A 20,477-nucleotide genomic window follows, 5' to 3' on the forward strand; every position below is an offset into this window, starting at 1 on the left:
TTACTTGCAGCACACAGCCTCCTCAGTTGTGGCATGAAAACTCTTAGTTGCGGCATGCATGGGATCTAGTTCCCTGACTAGGGATCGAACTGGGGCCCCCTGCATTGGGAGTGCAGAGTCTTAACAACTGCGCCACCAGAGAAGTCCCACAATTAAGTTTACTTAAATCATGACCAAATGACTGGTGGCTTGTCTATTGAAAGTTATTATATTAGTAGATATCACTGACCCTGTATGTAACTACATGCCAGGGCAAAGTTAACATCTCATTCTTGAACCATCAGCCTGCATTTGGGGACCAGAAAATCACAGTCAAAATTTCAGGGACAGTCCAGCCACTGCATCCACTAGATCTGTTCTTGGTTAAGATGGTCATATAACTCTTTATTATTGGCTTTGTGGAAGTCCTCCTCCCAAGGGCCCTTGATAAAGATGCTTTCACCAGAGATCTGGCAGGTAAATGAGGTAGCTCACCAGCTCCACCCATTATACCATCTCCCCCAAATTTGGGATTCTTGCAAAAATTATCCCCTTTCTAAAAAACATGAATCATTGCTTGTTTGTGCTGAATCAAAACTTGGACGCTGATACCTTTTCTCTGTGTCCAGTCTGGGGTCTCAACTGCCAACATTTCCCCTTCGGTGTGGGAGGGGAGGGGATGGGAGGAGAGGAACCTGAGAAAATGTTAAAACCTATAAAGCTGCTATGCTGATGACTCTTCCTGGAAAAAGTAGTGCAACAAAGAATATGTAGTAAAGCCGGTGAAATTACTTAACTTCCTTGTGACTTCATTCCCTCATCTGTAGAACAAAGAAAATGATAGCATCTGTCAGATGTGTTCTGAAGATCAAACTGTGTAACAGATGTGAAAGCACTCAAACCTTTATGTACGTAAAGAGGTAAGGAAATAATGCCAACTTTATCGGGTCCGATTATCTATTAAAATGTCATGCATAATCATCTCTCTTTCACAATTAAAGGATTTCCATACCTAGTAGATGTTTCTGACCTCTTCCCAGAATTCGGTTTCTGGAAATAGCTATTTTACAACTGAGGCAGAACTCCTGACAATATATAAGGTAGAAACCATCAGGGCTGGGCAGACACCAGAAAATCACTTCTTTTTTCTCCATCTGACTGCCCTTGGACACTTCAGCAGCATGAGAGCAACAGCATTTGTCCTGCTCTCAGCTCTGGCGCTTACAACCATCTTCCCTGACTATCTCCCTCATAACTCTGCCCCTGACCTGATACTGACAGCTCATGTCATCTTCTGCCCACATAATTCTGGAATATACACATTAAATATAATAAGAGAAGATTTTTGAAATGCAATTTTTTTGGTCTCCACCAATAAATAACTAAATTATATCATCTCAGGGGCCAAGTGGACCTAAATGGTCAACTAAAGCCAAATTCTTATCCTTACAAACATTTCATGTAACTTTTTGGGGAAGTATTCATCCAAACTATGCTTGGACTTAACATCAGTATTTACTGGGACCTCACTTCATCATAAAACAGTTCAATCCATTATTTGGCAGCATGAACTATTATTATTCTTCCATTATTGAGTTGAAGTCTATCTCGCTAGAATTTTCAACTGCTGGTCCAACTTCTGCCATCTAGGCTTGTTACAGCAGATACTTCCAACATATAAAACTAGTGTTTTTCAATATTTTCTAAGTTCTGACTATGAAGTAGGAAAGAACAGGACAAACTCATCATTATTATAGCAGCTGTTTCATCCTTTGGGCTACACTCTAATCCCACTTCAAAAAAGAAACTAAAAATTTCTGTGTGAAGAGCTTCAATCTTTAATATTATGCTCATACACACAGCCCTGAAGTGAATCTTATATCTTTATGATAGGCTGAGGGCTGAAAGAAATCAAAGATTATTTTTTCTAATAAGATTAGGTTCTTCCAGAGTTTGACTTTTTTTGTCTTTATCTTACAGATGTAGAATGTACCAAACACCATCAAAAGGTCTGTATACCCATTTCGACATAAAAGTACTACTTCTGTGTAATTTTTTTTTAAAACTTTGGGTTTATTTATTTATGGCTGTGTTGGGTCTTCGTTTCTGTGCGAGGGCTTTCTCCAGTTGCGGTAAGTGGGGGCCACTCTTCATCGCGGTGCGCGGGCCTCTCATTATCGCAGCCTCTCTTGTTGCGGAGCACAGGCTCCAGATGCGCAGGCTCAGTAATTGTGGCTCACGGGCCTACTTGCTCCGCGGCATGCGGGATCCTCCCAGACCAGGGCTCGAACCCGTGTCCCCTGCATCGGCAGGCAGATTCTCAACCACTGCGCCCCAGGGAAGCCCCACTTCTGTGTAATTTTAAAGCCAGTATCAGTAAAAAAAAAAATTTGACACTATGTATTAATTAAATTTCTACATGTTTGAAGATTTATGTTTTAAGTTTCAAAAACTGCTTTATTTAAAAAACTGTGGGGGCTTCCCTGGTGGCGCAGTGGTTGAGAATCTGCCTGCCGATGCAGGGGACACGGGTTCGAGCCCTGGTCTGGGAGGATCCCGCATGCCGCGGAGCAACTAGGCCCGTGAGCCACAATTACTGAGCCTACGCGTCTGGAGCCTGTGCTCCGCAACAAGAGAGGTCGCGATAGTGAGAGGCCCGCGCACCGCGATGAAGAGTGGCCCCCGCTTGCCGCAACTAGAGAAAGCCCTCGCACAGAAACGAAGACCCAACACAGCCATAAATAAATAAATTAATTAATTAAAAAACTGTGGATGTGCCTTTCTAAAATGCAAGTGGTAGAACAAAGTGGTTAGACACTAGCATCAGAATGAAAAGGTCCTGGGCTTAAATTGCAGCTCTTTGACCGTGTGGCCATGGCAAACAACATTTGCCTATTTTACAATACTGTGAAACTTAAAGCCATAATGTTTGGAAAGGGCTTAGCACAGTACCTGACACATAGTAAAGCTTAGTAAGTACAAGTCATGACTCTTAAAATGTTTAAATGGGTCACACACATCTTTGTTCTCTAGCTTAAAGAATAAAGACTTTAATTTAACCTTTTTTTCATTACTCATATTAAATAATGACTATTGTTGAAGGTGTGGTAGTAAAAATTTAAGCTAGCCATCAGCCAGTTTGGGTTCTAGACAAGCTCTACTGCTTTTTAGCTGAGTGACCCTGAGGGCCCAGGCAGTTCCTTCCACTTCTTTGAGTCTTTTGTTTTCCTTGTTAAAGAAAATAAGAGATTAAGAATGTAAAATTTGGAGTCAGGATTGAGTTCAAGCTTTCCTTCATGATTTATTAGCTGTGAGAGAATGAAAAGGGCTAATGAATATTAAGCCTTAGTAGTTGCCTGGTCAGACTGTGCATATGACATAAATCCTGGCACTGGGGTTTGAGCAGGCAAGGAGAAGAAGTGAAGTCATGCTGGTATATGCCCAACATGAGGCACGGCAATTCCATTTTCCACTAGGCTCCACTAGCCTCTGAAGTCCCCTGTCATCATTTCATGCTTAGTAATCTTTGTATTGGCAGCTCTCAGCTCAGCCCTAAACCTTAGGAGGTTCATGGAGTATAGTAACTCAAAGAATGGATGAATTAATTAATGGAACATATCTGAAGCGGAAGATGAATTCAACTTTAAGTCTGAGCATATTTCAGGTTATCCAAGTGGAGATATTTAACCACTAGAAAAATGTCATGTCTGCAAAAATGAACTTATTTATGAAACAGAAACAGACTCACAGCCATAGAGAATAGACTTGTGGTTGCCAAGGGGGGGTGAAGGGGTGGGGAGGGATGGATTGGGAGTTTGGGATCAGCAGATGCAAACTATTATACATAGAATGAATAAACAACAAGGTCCTACTGTATATATATGGAAGTATATTTAATATCTATGTAACCAAATCAGTTTGCTGTACAGCAGAAACTAACACAACACTGTAAATCAACTATACTTCAATAAAAAATAAATTAAAAAAAAAGAAAAATATCATGTCTGAAACTGGGACAGAAGGAGCTGGAAATGTAGTCTCTTCTGTATGGAACTGGAGTTACTGTAGACTTGGAAGTAAAGCCAAGGAATAAAATTAATAGCTATCATTTATTCATTATTTTCCACGCCATGTACTGCTAAGCATTTCACACATATCTTCTCAGTCACCTATGTTTTACTTTAACCTTACAATACAGTTATCACCTTCATTTTGCAGGTAAAGAAAGTAAGGCTTAGAGAGGAAAAATAATTGTCCCAGGGTCGTATAGTCAGGATTTGAATTCCGATGTGTTTGACTTTAATGTCCACACTTCAATTTGCTCAAAGATGAAAAACCTAGAAAATTCTTTCTTGGTAATTGCCTACTTGCTCCTGCAGGCAGCTTATCACCTTAGCTTTGCTCCAGGAATTGAGAACAGTTGTTCTCAACTACAATGTTAAAATATATTTGTCTGTCTACGTGCTGGTGAAGCACATACCAAGTACCTTGTTACCAATAATTAACGGTAAATATTGCTAAGACGTAGTAATTCTTATAACTATAGTAGTTATCATCATAATATATCTCATACTTAGATTCAGATAGAACTTTTTAAGTCCAATAGAGAAGTAGCAGGACATGTAGAAAACTGATCCCATGGGAATGGTTGCACCTGTGAAAATGCCATGTGTGTTGAGAACTGATGCATTAACCAGTATGGTGGAAAAGATTTTATTTTAAAATAAATTATGATTCAGTTACCAGTTACCATAAAGAAGTTTATCACTCACGATTTTGTATGTGATATAAAAAATCTTTTTATTTAATATATCTCAAAGGGGTTAGATGAGGACAGACAATTGGAATAAGAAACAAATGCATTGAGAGCTTTCTAAACTTGCTTGGAAAATTCTATATCCTGAGAATAAAAATTTTGTTTAAGGAACTCAAAATTTTTTATATGTATTTCCAGATTGACTGTAGTAATTATAAAAAGTTACCACCAGTAAAAGAGAGAGTTTGTTATGCTGTATATGCACCAATTCATGTATCTGATGGCAAAACTTACAGCAATGATTGCTACTTTTGTTATGAAGTTAAGAAAGTATTGAAATAGTTCTCTTTTCTATATTTAAGGGTTAATAATTATGTGTTAAGACAAATGTACTTCAAGTAGAAGAAGTTGTTTATGGTATAAGGAATATGTGAATCATCTCACATTGACTCTGATGAACATAATTTTCACAATTTACAGGATTTGGGAGTCCCTGGTATTACTGTATCACTACATATACTGACAGTAAGAGTGAATGAGAGAATCCTAGAATCTCTAAGTTGGAAGGAAACTTAAGGGTCATCCAGTTCAACTTCCACCTACTAACCTATTGCTTAAACTCTTTCCACAAAAAATTCACCAGTTTGGCTCACATTCCATGCTTGGTTTATTTTCAGGGACAAGGAACGTCCCTCCTCCCAGGCATGCCAATCCACATCTGCTAGAATGAGCCATGTTTATTGTTCAGCTTCCACAACTAAGTTTGGATATATTAGAGTTCCTTAATGATTGGTACAAAAGGAAACACTATCTGAAAAACCTAAAGCACTTGTTCCACTTCTGAGTATGGTTTCTCAACAAAATATATGTTGGAGGTACAATAAAATTAAATTAGAAAATCAAATAGCCAAAAGTAGTTTAAAGGTTACAAAGCAATCATCCAAAAGATATATCAGTATCAGCTCAAAAAGCACAAAATGATGAATAATATACTAGAGTGTATAGAAACGTACAGTTCCTTTTAAGTATTTTCAAAATAAACATGACTGAAAACAAGCATCTAATATATAGGGCATATTGTTTTGATTCTTTTTTATTATGAATAGAATTACGAACTCTCATGAAAAAAGGCTTATGTGTGTCTTCTTTAAATAAAAAATCCATTAAAATATGCTTTCAGGGAGGTATTATGAGCCTCATCCTTACGTAATCAGCACCACTTGCTAAAATATCCCTAAATTGCAGTCACTCCTTTTAAAAACATCAATAAATGGAGAGACTTGGCTACAATTTGAGGGGTTCACTGGTGAAGTTTGGATGTTAATGAAATGCCTATGGCCTCAGCATTTCTCATTTGTTGCTATTTTCTCTCCACAGGAAAACTAACAACAAACTTAAATTTGTACATTTTGGAGAATGTTGAATCTATCTTGTGATTACAACTCACAAGGGACACATTTCTTCTCCCATATAATCTATGCCATATTGCCTAATCTTGTCACTATTATGTCTTGATTTGCTTGTAGAATAAAGTAAAATAAATATACGTCTGACTCTTCATTTAGGAGTTTAATCTTCTAGATTTGTTTAATTTTTGGGTAATGTCTAACAGACAAGCTTAGGGCCACATCCTGGGGAAAAGGGGCCCATTAAGACCAGTAGTGGGAACTAGAAAAACCAAAGGACCTAAAGCTGATGGCTTTTCTTGCCCAGGCTAGGAAAACATCCCCTGTGCATAACTTAGTTCTGGTGTATTCCTGAAGCATAAACAGATAAAGAGGGAGACTTAAAGCACAACAATCAGGAAATACTGTTTCACTATATGTCCCTTGTGTTTAAGACATTGAAAGCTACCCTAGATTGAGACTGCTCTCTATTTTTTCCCAGAAAACATGTCTGTAAAACGTGTCTAGTAAATGTGTCCAGGAAAGCTGTGTAAGTTCCCATGAATTAGTTGATGTCTCCCATGTTTTTCTTTCCTTGAAGTTTGATCTCAGGTCTAGGACCTGAAACTTAACTTATCCCACTAGTACATTATATATTCCCAAAACCATATTATTATATGTTCCAAAGATCATATTATTTGTTCCAAAGAACAGAGAGTGTGCCTTGCAAAACTTTTTAATCTATTTGTGCCTCTATTCAATTAACACGTACCTATTAATGCCTACTTTGTGTCTAGGTTAGACTTCGTAGCATACAATAGTGAATAGAATAGATTTGGTCTTGCCCTCTTAGAGCTTATGTTCTGTGGAAAAATTATTTGCTATGCTTAGTACAGCATTTTGTATATGTTATATTATACAAATATGTTTAGTAACACTGAATCAAAATTAAGCAACATTTCAATTGGATTATAACAGAGGCACATTATATAAGCATTTAACATATGAAAATCTAACTATGTGATCTCTGCAAAGAGGGAGAAAGAGAAGTTAGAGTCAAGCCCTTTTGAGCTGTGTTCTGATCTCACAAACCCATTAGAACTTTAGGGACCAAGACTGTCCACCACAATGACTTGTGCTAATTTCCAAAGAATTCAAGTAGCATAGTGTTTGTTGTGATTATTTCCTTCTGTTTTCTCTTTTTTTTTTTTAAAAAGCACTCCTCAAAGAAACCCTTAAAAGAAATTGAAAATATTGACTAGATGTCATGTATCTTTTCACCAAATATTGATTAAATATCCACACTTTGATAGATGCTAGAAATGCATCACTTTGTTAAATGCTAGAAATGCATTAATGAGAAAACAAATATAAAAAGTCATTCTTCCTTCGTGAAGCTTTAAGATTACATAGGAATAATAATATTAAAAAGATACCAAACAAATATATATGTATGTGTGTGTGTGTGTGTGTGTGTGTGTGTGTGTGTGTGTATGTGTGTGTATGTGTGGCTGAGACTGGCTAATTAGGGAAAGATAAAGATCTCTGGTGCAGGGGTGGAGATGGGGGCAGAGTGGGGGGCAGCACCCATGGTGTTAAGAAGTGAGAAGCATCATTCCAAGCAGAGATGACAGGAAAAGATTGGAACATAAGAAACTAACACCGACAATTGTTGGCCAGTTCATATTTTTCAACCACTCTTCCTCCCAAGCCTCTTCTATGAGCCACCCCCCACAATCCATTTTCCAACTGCCTCCAAAGTGATATTTCTAAAACACCGATCTCATCTTGTCATCTGCCTGCAAAAACTCCTTTAGTGTGTGACACCACCTACACCTCTGCCGGTACTGGCCACCTCACTCTGCAACCTCATCCCTCTCCAGTCCACATTTTGATATAGACTGCTTACCACTCTCAGAACCTTGCATGCACTCTGCAGTTTTGCACATGCTGGTCCCTCTTCCTACACTTCTTTTTCCCACTTTTCCAACACCAATTTCCACTCATTAAAAAGATTCAGCCCCAGTGTTATCTTTCCTAAAAATCTCCTCCTATGTATTCGGTCCTCTTAGATTAGCATGTATCATATTATATTCTCACTGGCTTGATAAATATCTGTCTCTTGCTATATTGTGAGCTCACAGCTGGCATGCTGCAGGTGTTCTATTAATGCTTTATAAATTGAGTGAATTAAACTAAAATTAATTGAATTTGACTTCTATCAACAAGTAAGGAAGCAAACCATGGAGTCTTATCCCAGATAACCCTGAAGTCAGATGTCAACTCCTGATTCAACTGAAATGTATAGCATCTGTTTGCATTCTGCACCAACCCAAGCTCTGAATGGTTTCTTCAAGTTCCTATAAATAAAATCCACAGACACACAAATAACAGAGAGCAATGACTGTTTTTGTAGAGGCTGCCAAAGAGTGACAGAGATGGTGGTTACCTTGAACACTCACAGCCTGGAACTCCCCATTACACCCCTGTCCTCTACAGTCATCTCTTGCAACACCACCTGGTTAGTCAACCCTTGTCATTTGTAACATGAAAAGAAAATTGCCATCAAATTTTAAAGATACCCAAATAAAATAAAGTAAAAAATTAAACATTGATACGTTGCCAAAACCTGTTCCCTACTCAAATTCTAAGAAATCTCACTCTGTTTCATTTCTAGTTAGTTCTTCCTCATATTTAAGCAAAGCATGTATTACTACATCAAATAAACTGGTCCTTCTGGAAAAGGTAATTCCTGTCTCTCTCAGAGAACAAAAGCTAAGCTGAAACACTGACTGGAATGGAAGCCAGAGCTATAAAACACACCTCAACAAAACATCCATATGAACACATCCTGAAAACTTTTCAGAATTTCTAAAGAAAAGAAACTCTGAGTCCATAGAAAATTGAGTTTTTTAAGAGTGGCTTACCATTTGTCTGGGCTTTTGTTAGTCTTTTTTGTTTTTTTAAATCCCCTTTATTGCCGGGATGAGTGACATGTGGGGTCTTGGGTCCTTGACTAGAAGTCAAGTCTGAGGCTCTGGGGTGGAAGCACCGAGTCCAGGACACTGGACCACTACAGAATTCCTGGCCCCAGGGAAGATTAATCACTGAGAGCTCTCATGGAGGCCTCTAACTGAATCCAAGACCAGGCATCACCCAACTGCCAGCATCTCCCAGTGCTGGTTGCCTCACACCAAACAACAAATGAGACAGGAACACAAACCCACCCATCAGCATACAGACTACCTAAAGTCATACTAAGCTCACAGACACCCCAAACACACCACCTGACATGGCCCTGCTCATCAGAGGGAAAAGACTCAGCTCTACCACCAGAACACAGGCACCAGTCCCTCCCATCAGGAAGCCTACGCAAGCCACTGGACCAACCTCACCACCAGGGGCAGAGAACAGAAGCAAAAGGAACTACGACCCTGCAGCTTAGAGAAAGGAGACCTCAAATACTGTAAATTAGACAAAATGAGAAGACAGAGAAATATCTTGCAGGCAAAGAAGCAAGATAAAAACCCAGAAGACCAAATAAATGAAGAGGAAATAGGCAAACTACCTGAAAAACAATTCAGAGTAATGATAGAAAAGATGATCCAAAGCCTCGGAAACAGAATAGAGAAAAAACAAGAAACGTTTAACAAGGACCTAGAAGAACTAAACAGCAAACAAACAATAATGAACAACACAATAACTGAAATTAAAAATACTCTAGAAGGAATCAATAGCACAATAACTGAGGCAGAAGAACAGATAAGTGAGAAGGAAGAATGGTGGAAATAACTGCTGCAGAGCAGAATAAAGAAAAAAGAATGAAAAGAATGGAGGACAGTCTCAGAGACCTCTGGGACAACATTAAGCACACCAACATTCTAATTATAGGCATCCCAGAAGGAGAAAAAAAGAAAGGGTCTGAAAAAAATTTTGAACAGATTATGCTCAAAAACTTCCCCAACGTGTGAAAGAAAATAGTCAATGAAGTCCAGGAAGTGTGGAGAATCCCACAGAGGATAAACCCAAAAAGAAACATGCTGAGACACATATTAATCAAACTAACAAAAATTAAACACAAAGAAAAATTATTAAAAGCCGCAAGGGAAAAGCAACAAATAATATACAAGGGAATCCCCATAAGGTTAACAGCTGATCTTTCAGTAGAAACTCTGCAAGCCAGAAGGGAGTGGTAAGATATATTTAAAGTGATGAAAGGGAAAAACCTACAACCAAGATTACTATATCCAGCAAGGATCTCATTCAGATTCGATGAAGAAATCAAAAGCTTTACAGAGAAGCAAAAGTTAAGAGAATTCAGCACCACCAAACCAGCTTTATAGCAAATGCTAAAGGAATTTCTCTAGGCAGGAAACACAAGAGAAGGAAAAAACCTACAAAAACAAACCTAAAACAATTAAGAAAATGGTAATAGGAACACACATATCAATGATTACCTTAAATGTAAATGGATTAAATGTTCCAACCAACACACAGCCTAGGTGAATGGATACAAAAACAAGACCCGTATATATGCTGTCTACAAGAGACCCACTTCAGACCTAGGGACACATACAGACTGAAAGTGAGGGGATGGAAAAAGATATTCCATGCAAATGGAAATCAAAAGAAAGCTGGAGAAACAATATTCATATCAGACAAAATAGACGTTAAAATAAAGACTATAACAAGAGACAAGGAAGGACAAGACATAATGATCAAGGGATCAATCCAAGAAGAAGATATAACAATTGTAAATATCTATGCACCCAACGTAGAAGCACCTCAATACATAAGGCAAATACTAACAGCCATAAAAGGAGAAATCGACAGTAACATAATAATAGTAGGGGACTTTAATACCCCACTTTCACCAATGGACAGATCATCCAAACAGAAAATAAATAAGGAAACACAGCTTTAAATGACACATTAAACCAGATGGACTTAATTGAACTTTATAGGACACTCCATCCAAAAACAACAGAATACACTTTCTTCTCAAGTGCACAGGGAACATTCTCCAGGATAGATATCTTGGGTCACAAATCGAGCCTCGTAAATTTAAGAAAATTGAAATTGTATCAAGCACCTTTTCCAACCACAACGCTATGAGACTAGATATCAATTACAGGGAAAAAACTGTAAAAAGTACAAACACATGGAGGCTAAACAATACGCTAGTAAGCAACCAAGAGATCACTGAAGAAATCAAAGAGGAAATCAGAAAATACCTAGAAACAAATGACTATGAAAACAAGATGACCCAACACGTATGGGATGCAGTAAAAGCAGTTCTAATAGAGAAGTTTATAGCAATACAATCCTACCTCAAGAAACAAGAAACATCTAAAAAAAAAAAAACCTTAAACTTACACCTAAAGCAATTAGAAAAAGAAGAACAAAAAACCCCCAAAGTTAGCAGAAGGAAAGAAATCATAAAGATCAGATCAGAAATAAATGAAAAAGAAATGAAGGGAACAATAGCAAAGATCAATGAACCTAAAAGCTAGTTCATTGGGAAGGTAAACAAAATTGATAAACCATTAGCTAGACTCATCAAGAAAAACAGGGAGAAGCCTCAAGTCAACAGAATTAGAAATGAAAAAGGAGAAGTAACTGACACTGCAGAAATACAAAGGATCATGAGAGACTACTACAGCAACTGTATGCCATAAAATGGACAACCTGGAAGAAATGGACAAATTCTTAGAAAAGTACAACCTTCCAAGACTGAACCAGGAATAGAAAATATAAACAGACCAATCACAAGTACTGAAATTGAAACTGTGATTAAAAATCTTCCAACAAATACAAGCCCAGGACCAGATGGCTTCACAGGTGAATTCTATCAAACATTTAGACAAGAAATAACACCTATCCTTCTCAAACTCTTCCAAAATATAGCAGAGCGAGGAACACTCCCAAACTCATTCTACGAGGCCACCATCACCCTGATACCAAAACCACACAAAGCTGTCACACACACACACAAAAATTACAGGCCAATATCACTGATGAACACAGATGCAAAAATCCTCAACAAAATACTAGCAAACAGAATCCAACAGCACATTAAAAGAATCATACACCATGATCAAGTGGGGTTTATCCCAGGAATGCAAGGATTCTTCAATATACACAAATCAATCAATGTGATACACCATATTAACAAATTGAAGGATGAAAACCATATGATCATCTCCATAGATGCAGAAAAAGCTTCTGACAAAATTCAACACCCATTTATGATAAAAACTCTCCAGAAACTGGGCATAGAGGGAACCTACCCCAACATAATAAAAGCCATATATGACAAACCCACAGCCAACATCATTCTCAATGGTGAAAAACTGAAAGCATTTCCTCTAAGATCAGGAACAAGACAAGGGTGCCCACTCTCACCACTATTATTCAACATAGTTTTGGAAGTTTTAGCCATGGCAATCAGAGAAGAAAAAGAAATAAACGGAATCCAAACTGGGAAAGAAGTCGTAAAACTGTCACTGTTTGCAGATGATATGATACTACACATAGAAAATCCTAAAGATGCCACCAGAAAACTACTAGAGCTAATCAATGAATTTGGTAAAGTAGCAGGATACAAATTTAATGCACAGAAATCTCTTGCATTCCTATACATCAACAATGAAAAACCAGAAAGAGAAAGTAAGGAAACACTCCCATTTACCACTGCAACAAAAAGAATAAAATACCTAGGAATAAACCTACCTAAGGAGACAAAAGACCTGTATGCAGAAAACTGTAAGACACTGATGAAAGAAACCAAAGAAGATACAAACAGATGGAGAGATATACCATGTTCTTGGATTGGAAGAATCAATATGTGAAAATGACTATACTACCCAAAGCAATCTACAGAGTCAATGCAATCCCTATCAAATTACCAATGGCATTTTTCACAGAACTAGAACAAGAAATTTTACAATTTGTATGGAAACACAAAAGACCCCAAATAGCCAAAGCAATCTTGAGAAAGAAAAACGGAGCTGGAGCAATCAGGCGCCCTGACTGCAGACTACACTATAAAGCTACAGTAATCAAGACAGTATGGTACTGGCACAAAAACAGAAATACAGATCAGTGGAACAGGACAGAAAGCCCAGAGATAAACCCACGCACATATGGTCACCTTACCTTTGACAAAGGAGGCAAGAATATACAATGGAGAAAAAACAGCATCTTCAATAAGTGGTGCTGGGAAAACTGGACAGCTACATGGAAAAGAATGAAATTAGAACACTTCCTAACACCATACAAAAAAATGGCCTAAATGTAAGGCCAGACACTATAAAACTCTTAGAGGAAAACATAAGCAGAACACTCTATGACATAAATCACAGCAAGATCCTTTTTGACTGACTTCCTAGAGAAATGGAAATAAAAATATTTTATTTTTCCTAGAGAGATAAAATAAAATAAACAACTAGGACCTAATGAAACTTAAAAGCTTTTGCACAGCAAAGGAGACTATAAACAAGACAAAAAGACAACCCAAAGAATGGGCGAAAATATTTTCAAACGAAGCAACTGACAAAGGATTAATCTCCAAAATATACAAGCAGCTCATGCAGCTCAAAATCAAAAAAACAAGCAACCCAATACAAAAATTGGTGGAAGACCTAAACAGACATTTCTCCAAAGAAGAAAGATTGCCGACAAACACATGAAAACATGCTCAACATCACTAATCATTAGAGAACTGCAAATCAAAACCACAATGAGGTATCACCTCACACTGGTCAGAATGGCCATTATCAAAAAATCTACAAACAATAAATGCTGGAGAGGGTGTGGAGAAAAGGGAACCCTCTTGCACTGTTGGTGGGAATGTAAATTGATACAGCCACTATGGAGAACAGTATGGGGGTTCATTAAAAAACTAAAAATAGAACTACCATATGAACCAGCAACCCCACTACTGCACATATACCCTGAGAAAACCATAATTCAAAAAGAGTCATGTACCACAATGTTCACTGCAGCACTATTTACAATAGCCAGGACATGGAAGCAACCTAAATGTCCATCGACAGATGAATGGATAAAGAAGATGTGGCACATATACACAATGGAATATTACTCAGCCATATAAAGGAACGAAATTGAGTTATTTATAATGAAGTGGATGGACCTAGAGTCTGTCATATAGAGTGAAGCAAGTCAGAAAGAGAAAAACAAATGCCGTATGCTAACGCATATATATGGAATCTAAAAAAATAGTATTCATGAACCTAGTGGCAGGGCAGGAATATGGATGCATACATAGAGAATGGACTTGAGGACATGCAGGGGGAAGGGGAAGCTGGGACTAAGTGAGAGAATAGCATGGACATATAGACACTACCAAATGTAAAATGGATAGCTAGTGGGAAGCTGCTGCATAGCACAGGGAGATCAGCTCGGTGCTTTGTGACGACCTAGAGTGGTGGGATAGGGAGGTTGGGAGGGAGGCTTAAGAGGGAGGGCATATGGGGATATATGCATACATATAGCTGATTCACTTTGTTGTACAGCAGAAATTACCACAACATTGTAAAGCCATTATACTCCAATAAAGATGTTAAAAAAAAAAAAAAAAAAGAGTGCCTGATAAAACCCTAGAAAAGAACTAGAGTTCTGAATGATGCTTATGGAGAGCTCTGGAAACTACTGGATCATTACCAGTTGCCAGACTCCTAGGCACTTCTTTCCTGGGACGTGAGGCATTTAACACTCAAAATAGGCTCTGAGGTTAAAACTGCTAAGGTCAGGCCCAGCCAAGTCCTCTGTGACTCATCCAGCAACAAGCTTGGCTTTGGGGTTTCAATCTCCCTGCTCCCAGTTCCTGAATCACATTCCTCATGCGGAAGACCCCCAGCCTGAGGCCCCACCTCTGTAACTGGCCCAGCATCCAGACCCTCTGGCTCTTTACACTTCCAGGTTGCGCTCCTTGCTTCTCTCCTCCTCTCTGCTTTACCTCTCCTAGAAATGAAGCCCAGTGGCAGACACCCCAAAATAGTGGCAGACTTCTGCTGTGGTACTCACTTCCCTGGTCCCCCTGTCTCTAATATTTAGACTGCCTGTCTGGGCTCCAGTTATTTCCTGTTTATCTCTGAGGCCCACAGATTGCCTGAACTACCATCTGCTTGCTGCCACACCCTTTAGATATGAACATGTCCTCCCTGTCAGACTGAAATTATTTGTGATACAATGGTTAAGATGGTGATCATTTTGCAAAACCGCATATACAAATATCAAATCATTATGTTATACATATGAAGCTAATATAATATTATATGCCCATTATATCTCAGTTTTTAAGAAAATACAGATAAATGAAAAAAAAAAACCCTAAGGAAACAAAAAAAAAAGATGCAGGGCATTGGAGATAGAGAACTTTGGAGTCAAATCTAGATTTGCTACTTCTGAGTAACCTTGAGTTAGTGATTTAACCTCCGAGTTTCAGTTCTTGTGTTTCAAAATGGGGGCAACAGCAGTTCCTTACAGACTGGTATAAACCAATGTACATACAGTACATAATATTGTGCCTGGCACATAATTAGCATAAATAAATAAATAAATAAATAAATAAATGATTTAAAAAATAATAACAGAAACATGTGGTTGTCCTAAATTTGTCCCCTAAGCACAATGGGTGGTTCTATTTCAGGTTCTGGCCCCTCACTGTCTTCTCCTCAGCCCCACCGTTATCACCCCTGCCTGACCACATCCTAAGAGTCAGTATTACGAACCTCCTGTTAGAGCAGAGCGTCACTGTTACAGCCACGGAAGTCAGCGAAGTAGTTCTGACTGCAGTGAAATAAAAACACGCAGTCTTCCATCAGGAACTTTAAAAAGGTCTTTTTAAAACTGGTCCTCATATGTGGTTAAAAAAAAAAAAAGAAAAAAAAGAAAAACATGTCTTTTGGTTTTGAGCCCCAAGAGCAGGGGCTTGGGTCCTGTTCATCTTTGTGTCTAAAATGGATATTTGTCTATTTGTTTCTCCACTACCTGAAAAATAGTACGCAGTGCCTGACAAACATCATATGTGTAATTTTTAACCTGTCATGAAAGAAAATGTTAGAACAAACTTCGGGTGAATATAATCAAGGCCACATACTCAACATCCTAATGGCATTAGGGGTCCCACACTAAATTCTGCTGGAAAAATAACAAAAGAAACCAATATTAGCAAAGGGCAGAGAACAGGAGAACTAAATTCCTCCACAGATAGAGAAACGTTTCTAGAGTCTGTGGCTGCATAACTGCCTTTGCTGGAGGAGAGGAAGACTGGTTGAATTAGGTGGGAGCTGGCAGCAGGCGTAGCAGTAAAGAATGGGAATTAGGGGCATCTAGTGGCAAACTCCAAAGGTATAATCCTCACCTAGAGAACTTTCTGGAAAATTAACTGAGTGTGTACTTGCCTGAAGAGCACTCTGCTTGGAGATGAGGACAAAATGGCTACCATCAGAAAAGCTAAGTAAGCTGTAGAGTGAGGACCGGAAGATCTGATCCTGATTGCAGCACATCCCTGATTACAGAGTCTTGGGCTGTGTTTCTCACCTCATCTCTCCAGACCGTCCCAGAAGATCTGTAAGTTTCCATCTGGGAAAACATTAGGAGTTCTTAGAAGGGAAAGAAGGAAGAGGATTACTGGTTAGAATAAAAAACAGTGCTGAGTGAGTTCCAGAAAGCAGGGTTCTCAAACTCGTGGACAACAAACTGCAGAAGAAGACAACTTCAGAAAACCAACTAGAAGCAACATGCAGAGAAGTAAGATGGAGGGGGCCTCCTTGGGAAAGAAGACAGCGGGTCCCCAGCAGAAATCTGGAATCAGCACTCCCAGGCAGATGGCGGGGATTGCTCTGCAGAGAACCTCCTTCAGCGTCCGTGAGGAAGACAAGGAAGGACAGACAGAGGACCCCTGGGAACAGAGGTGGTGGCAGCACCAGTGAAGCACCTCAGACACCTCAGAAGAAAATAGCCCGGGCAGACCCCACTGTTGAAAAGTGAGGAGCCATTTAAGAATAGAATGGAAGTTAAAGCGAGGATTCCAGAAGAATTAAAACCATGGCTTGTTGAGGACTGGGACTTAGTTACCAGGCAGAAGCAGCTGTTTCAACTCCCTGCTGAGAAAAATGTAGATGCCATTCTGGAAGAGTATGCAAATTGTAAGAAATCACAGGGAAATGTTGATAATAAGGAGTACGCAGTTAATGAAATTGTGGCAGGAAGAAAAGAGTATTTCAATGTGATGCTGGGCACTCAGCTACTCCACAAATTTGAGAGGCCCCAGTATGCTGGAATCCTCCTGGCTCACCCTGATGCGCCGATGTCCCAGGTTTATGGGGCACCACACCTACTGAGGTTATTTGTAAGAACTGGAGCAGTGTTGGCATACCCACCCCTTGAGGAGAAGAGCCTTGCATTATTGTTGGGCTATCTGCATGATTTCCTAAAATATCTGGCAAAGAATGCTGCGTCTCTGTTTACTGCCAGTGATTATAAAGTGGCTTCTGCTGAGTACCACCACAAAGCCCTGTGAGGGTCTACTGTCCACTCACTGTTAAGTCTGGTATCTGTAAACACTCTTTTTGTTCTTAGTCTTTTTCTTATGTAATTGATGCCCTTTAAAACTGTTAATGTATAACAGGGTTTATGTTTCAGTTTGTTTTCTGTTTTGTTCTAAACAGAAAATAAAAGGAGTGAAAGCTCCTGTTCTCATTTCAAAGTTGCTACTAGTGTATGCAGTAATTAAGACAAAGAAGAAACATTCACTAGAACATTTTATTGCCTAGTTGACAACATTGCTTGAATGCCCTTTGACACTACACAATTTTCTAATATGTGTTAATGCTACATGAAAAAATGCCCTGATTCCTAGTGCCAAAGGTTCAACTTAATGTATATACCTGAAAACCCATGCATCTGTGCTCTTTTTTCATGGTGCTTGAAGTAAAACAGCCCATCCTCTGTAAGTCTGTGTTGTTTCTTAGGTATTCTATCTCTGCTCAAATTGATGAAGGATGGTGGGTTTTTTTCATGGTTTTTGTATTTGAGTCTAATGCACATGATAGAGGCAATGCATTATTGTACAGCCACGGTTTTCCGGAGAAGTTGATATTTTAGGAATTGTATTTCAGATCTTAAATAAACTTTGTTTCTAAATTTCAAAGCAAGTAAAAAAACAAGAATGGAAATTAGGAAAGAGGCATATAAAAGACTTATTTTATAGGATTTCATATAAGATATAAAAGATTTCAAAGATACAGCTTGTGCTATTTCTTATACTGTGTGATAGATATATAAGCATTTGTGTTGTGGTTGTTAATATTATTATTATTCTTTAAACTGTATCTGTGTATTACATACACTTGCATGTATGATATATGACAAAAGAGAGGAAAGACAAGGAGGAAAAAGAGAAAAAACAGTAGATGCTCTCAGGTATAAACTGGCTCTGAATTTGAGATTTGCTAAGTGAAAAGGATCAACATGTTCACCTTTAAGGCATTCTTTCTTCTCCAATATCTACATGCCTCTCTGACACTTTCTTTTCTCAAGGACAGAGACTGACTCCTCTCCAAAAACAGTCCTAAATAGACTAGGAAACTAACCCAAGACAGAGGCCCACTTTATAGAGACAGTGATGCAGGCTGGAGTAGTGCATTATGTTACTCAATGGCCTGAATATTTCTGCTTTCTCTGTGAAAATTCCCACAAGAAGCAAAGCAAAGACTCAAAGGCATCTTGTGACAGAAACTGTTGGTCAAAAAAAGGACCTCAAATATTGATCCAGTGATTCAGAGACTTCTGGGTATCACAGACCAGTTAAATTTCTTGTTTCATAATTATCTATTGCAAATTAAAGTAAAAAGTACAATATAAATCCAAGACAAAAAAAATCACCCACTATCTTTAGGAAGCTTATCATTTTATCACTTATCTGTATATAGATAGAGTTTCCTATATTGGCAGTAATATCATAAATACAATTTTGTGTTCCATTTGTTTAATGTTATACTGTAAGAATATTTTTGATTTTTCTTGTTTCTTTTTTTTCCCCCCATCTTCCTAAAATGACCAGTATAAACAGTAACCTTAAAATATTTAACTGGGAAAAAATAGGAAAACTAATGCAGGGTTGCCAATTTTGTCCTATAAAGACATTGGTAAAAATTATAATCCACTTTCATAATTGTTTCATAATATGAAATATAATAACAGTTGTAATTTTGCACTATTTTTATTACTAAATGGTTCTTATTTTTTCTCATTTTGCCTTAGAATGGCCAAAAGTCTCATCTGAACCAGGTACTAGCATTTAAGAACCACTCATGAAGACAAGTGGTCCTCAAACAGCATTCTTTTTTTTTTTTTCATACCACTTTTAATTTTACTATTTTCTTCTTTTAGTTAAAATTTACATAAATTGAAATCACAAATCTTAGCTGCACTATTTTGACAACTGGACATGCCTTGGTATAACACACCCCTTTCATGGTACGGAATATTTCCACCTCCCCAGAAAATTACCCCCAGACTCTCCTCCTCTTCCAAGAGACAACCACAGTTCTGCGTTTTATTTAACCTTAGCTCAAACAGCATTCTAAGGAACTGTTGGAAGCCTCTGGGTTGCCCGAACAGCACAATAAGGAAAAAGCAGGCCCAGCAAGTCAGAATCCTCTATTCCCTCTTCAATTCAGATACATTTCTCTTTCATGTATTTACTTATTTATTTAAAATGAAGTATAGCTGATTTACAATGCTGTGTTAGTTTCGGGTATACAGCACAGTGATTCAGATATATATGTATATATGTTCTTTTTCAGATTCTTTTCCCTTATAGGTTATTACAAAATATTGAGTAGAGGTCCCTGTGCTATATAGTAGGTCCTTGTTGGTTATCTATTTTATATATAGTAGTGTGTATTTTAATCCCAACCTCCTAATTTGTCCCTCCCACTGCCCTCCCCAGTGCTCTTTCATTTCTTTTTACATTGGGTTACAGACATTTTTTTTTTTCTTTTTCTAAGAATATAGGTAGTAAGGAAAAGACAGGAGTCAAGAATTCTGATCAAGGACTCAGCAGAAGACTATGTGTGGCTTCATTTTCTTCATAGGTATACTAGGTGCACATGTGCAGGAGAGTAGGTGAAGTTGTGGTCAGCAAGTGGGTAGCAGAAGTTAAGAGGCCAAGAAATGTCTCAGTTAAAAGTCTAAAACACCGTACTAGTGCCTAGTTTGGGGGGAACAATGAAATAATAATAGATACTTAATCAGAATGCATATTCCTCTTGGAAAGAAATCTCATCTCCATGGAGCAGGGGCATACATTTCCCAATCTCTTCTTC

At 38.2% G+C, this 20,477-nt stretch overlaps 1 protein-coding gene and 1 pseudogene across 1 annotated transcript; both read left to right on the forward strand.

Moving 5' to 3' along the window:
- Positions 1–1,160: 1,160 nt before the first annotated feature.
- On the forward strand, positions 1,161–5,077 carry SPINK9 (serine peptidase inhibitor Kazal type 9). Its single transcript, XM_059916028.1, has 2 exons — positions 1,161–1,265; positions 4,934–5,077. The coding sequence occupies exons 1-2, from the start codon at positions 1,161–1,163 to the stop codon at positions 5,075–5,077; spliced, it is 249 nt and encodes an 82-aa protein (XP_059772011.1).
- Positions 5,078–16,808: 11,731 nt separating this feature from the next.
- On the forward strand, positions 16,809–17,668 carry LOC132363852 (mortality factor 4-like protein 2; annotated as a pseudogene).
- Positions 17,669–20,477: the final 2,809 nt, after the last annotated feature.

Source organism: Balaenoptera ricei, chromosome 3, assembly GCF_028023285.1.
Source record: "Balaenoptera ricei isolate mBalRic1 chromosome 3, mBalRic1.hap2, whole genome shotgun sequence".
In the NCBI taxonomy this organism is placed as follows: domain Eukaryota; kingdom Metazoa; phylum Chordata; class Mammalia; order Artiodactyla; family Balaenopteridae; genus Balaenoptera; species Balaenoptera ricei.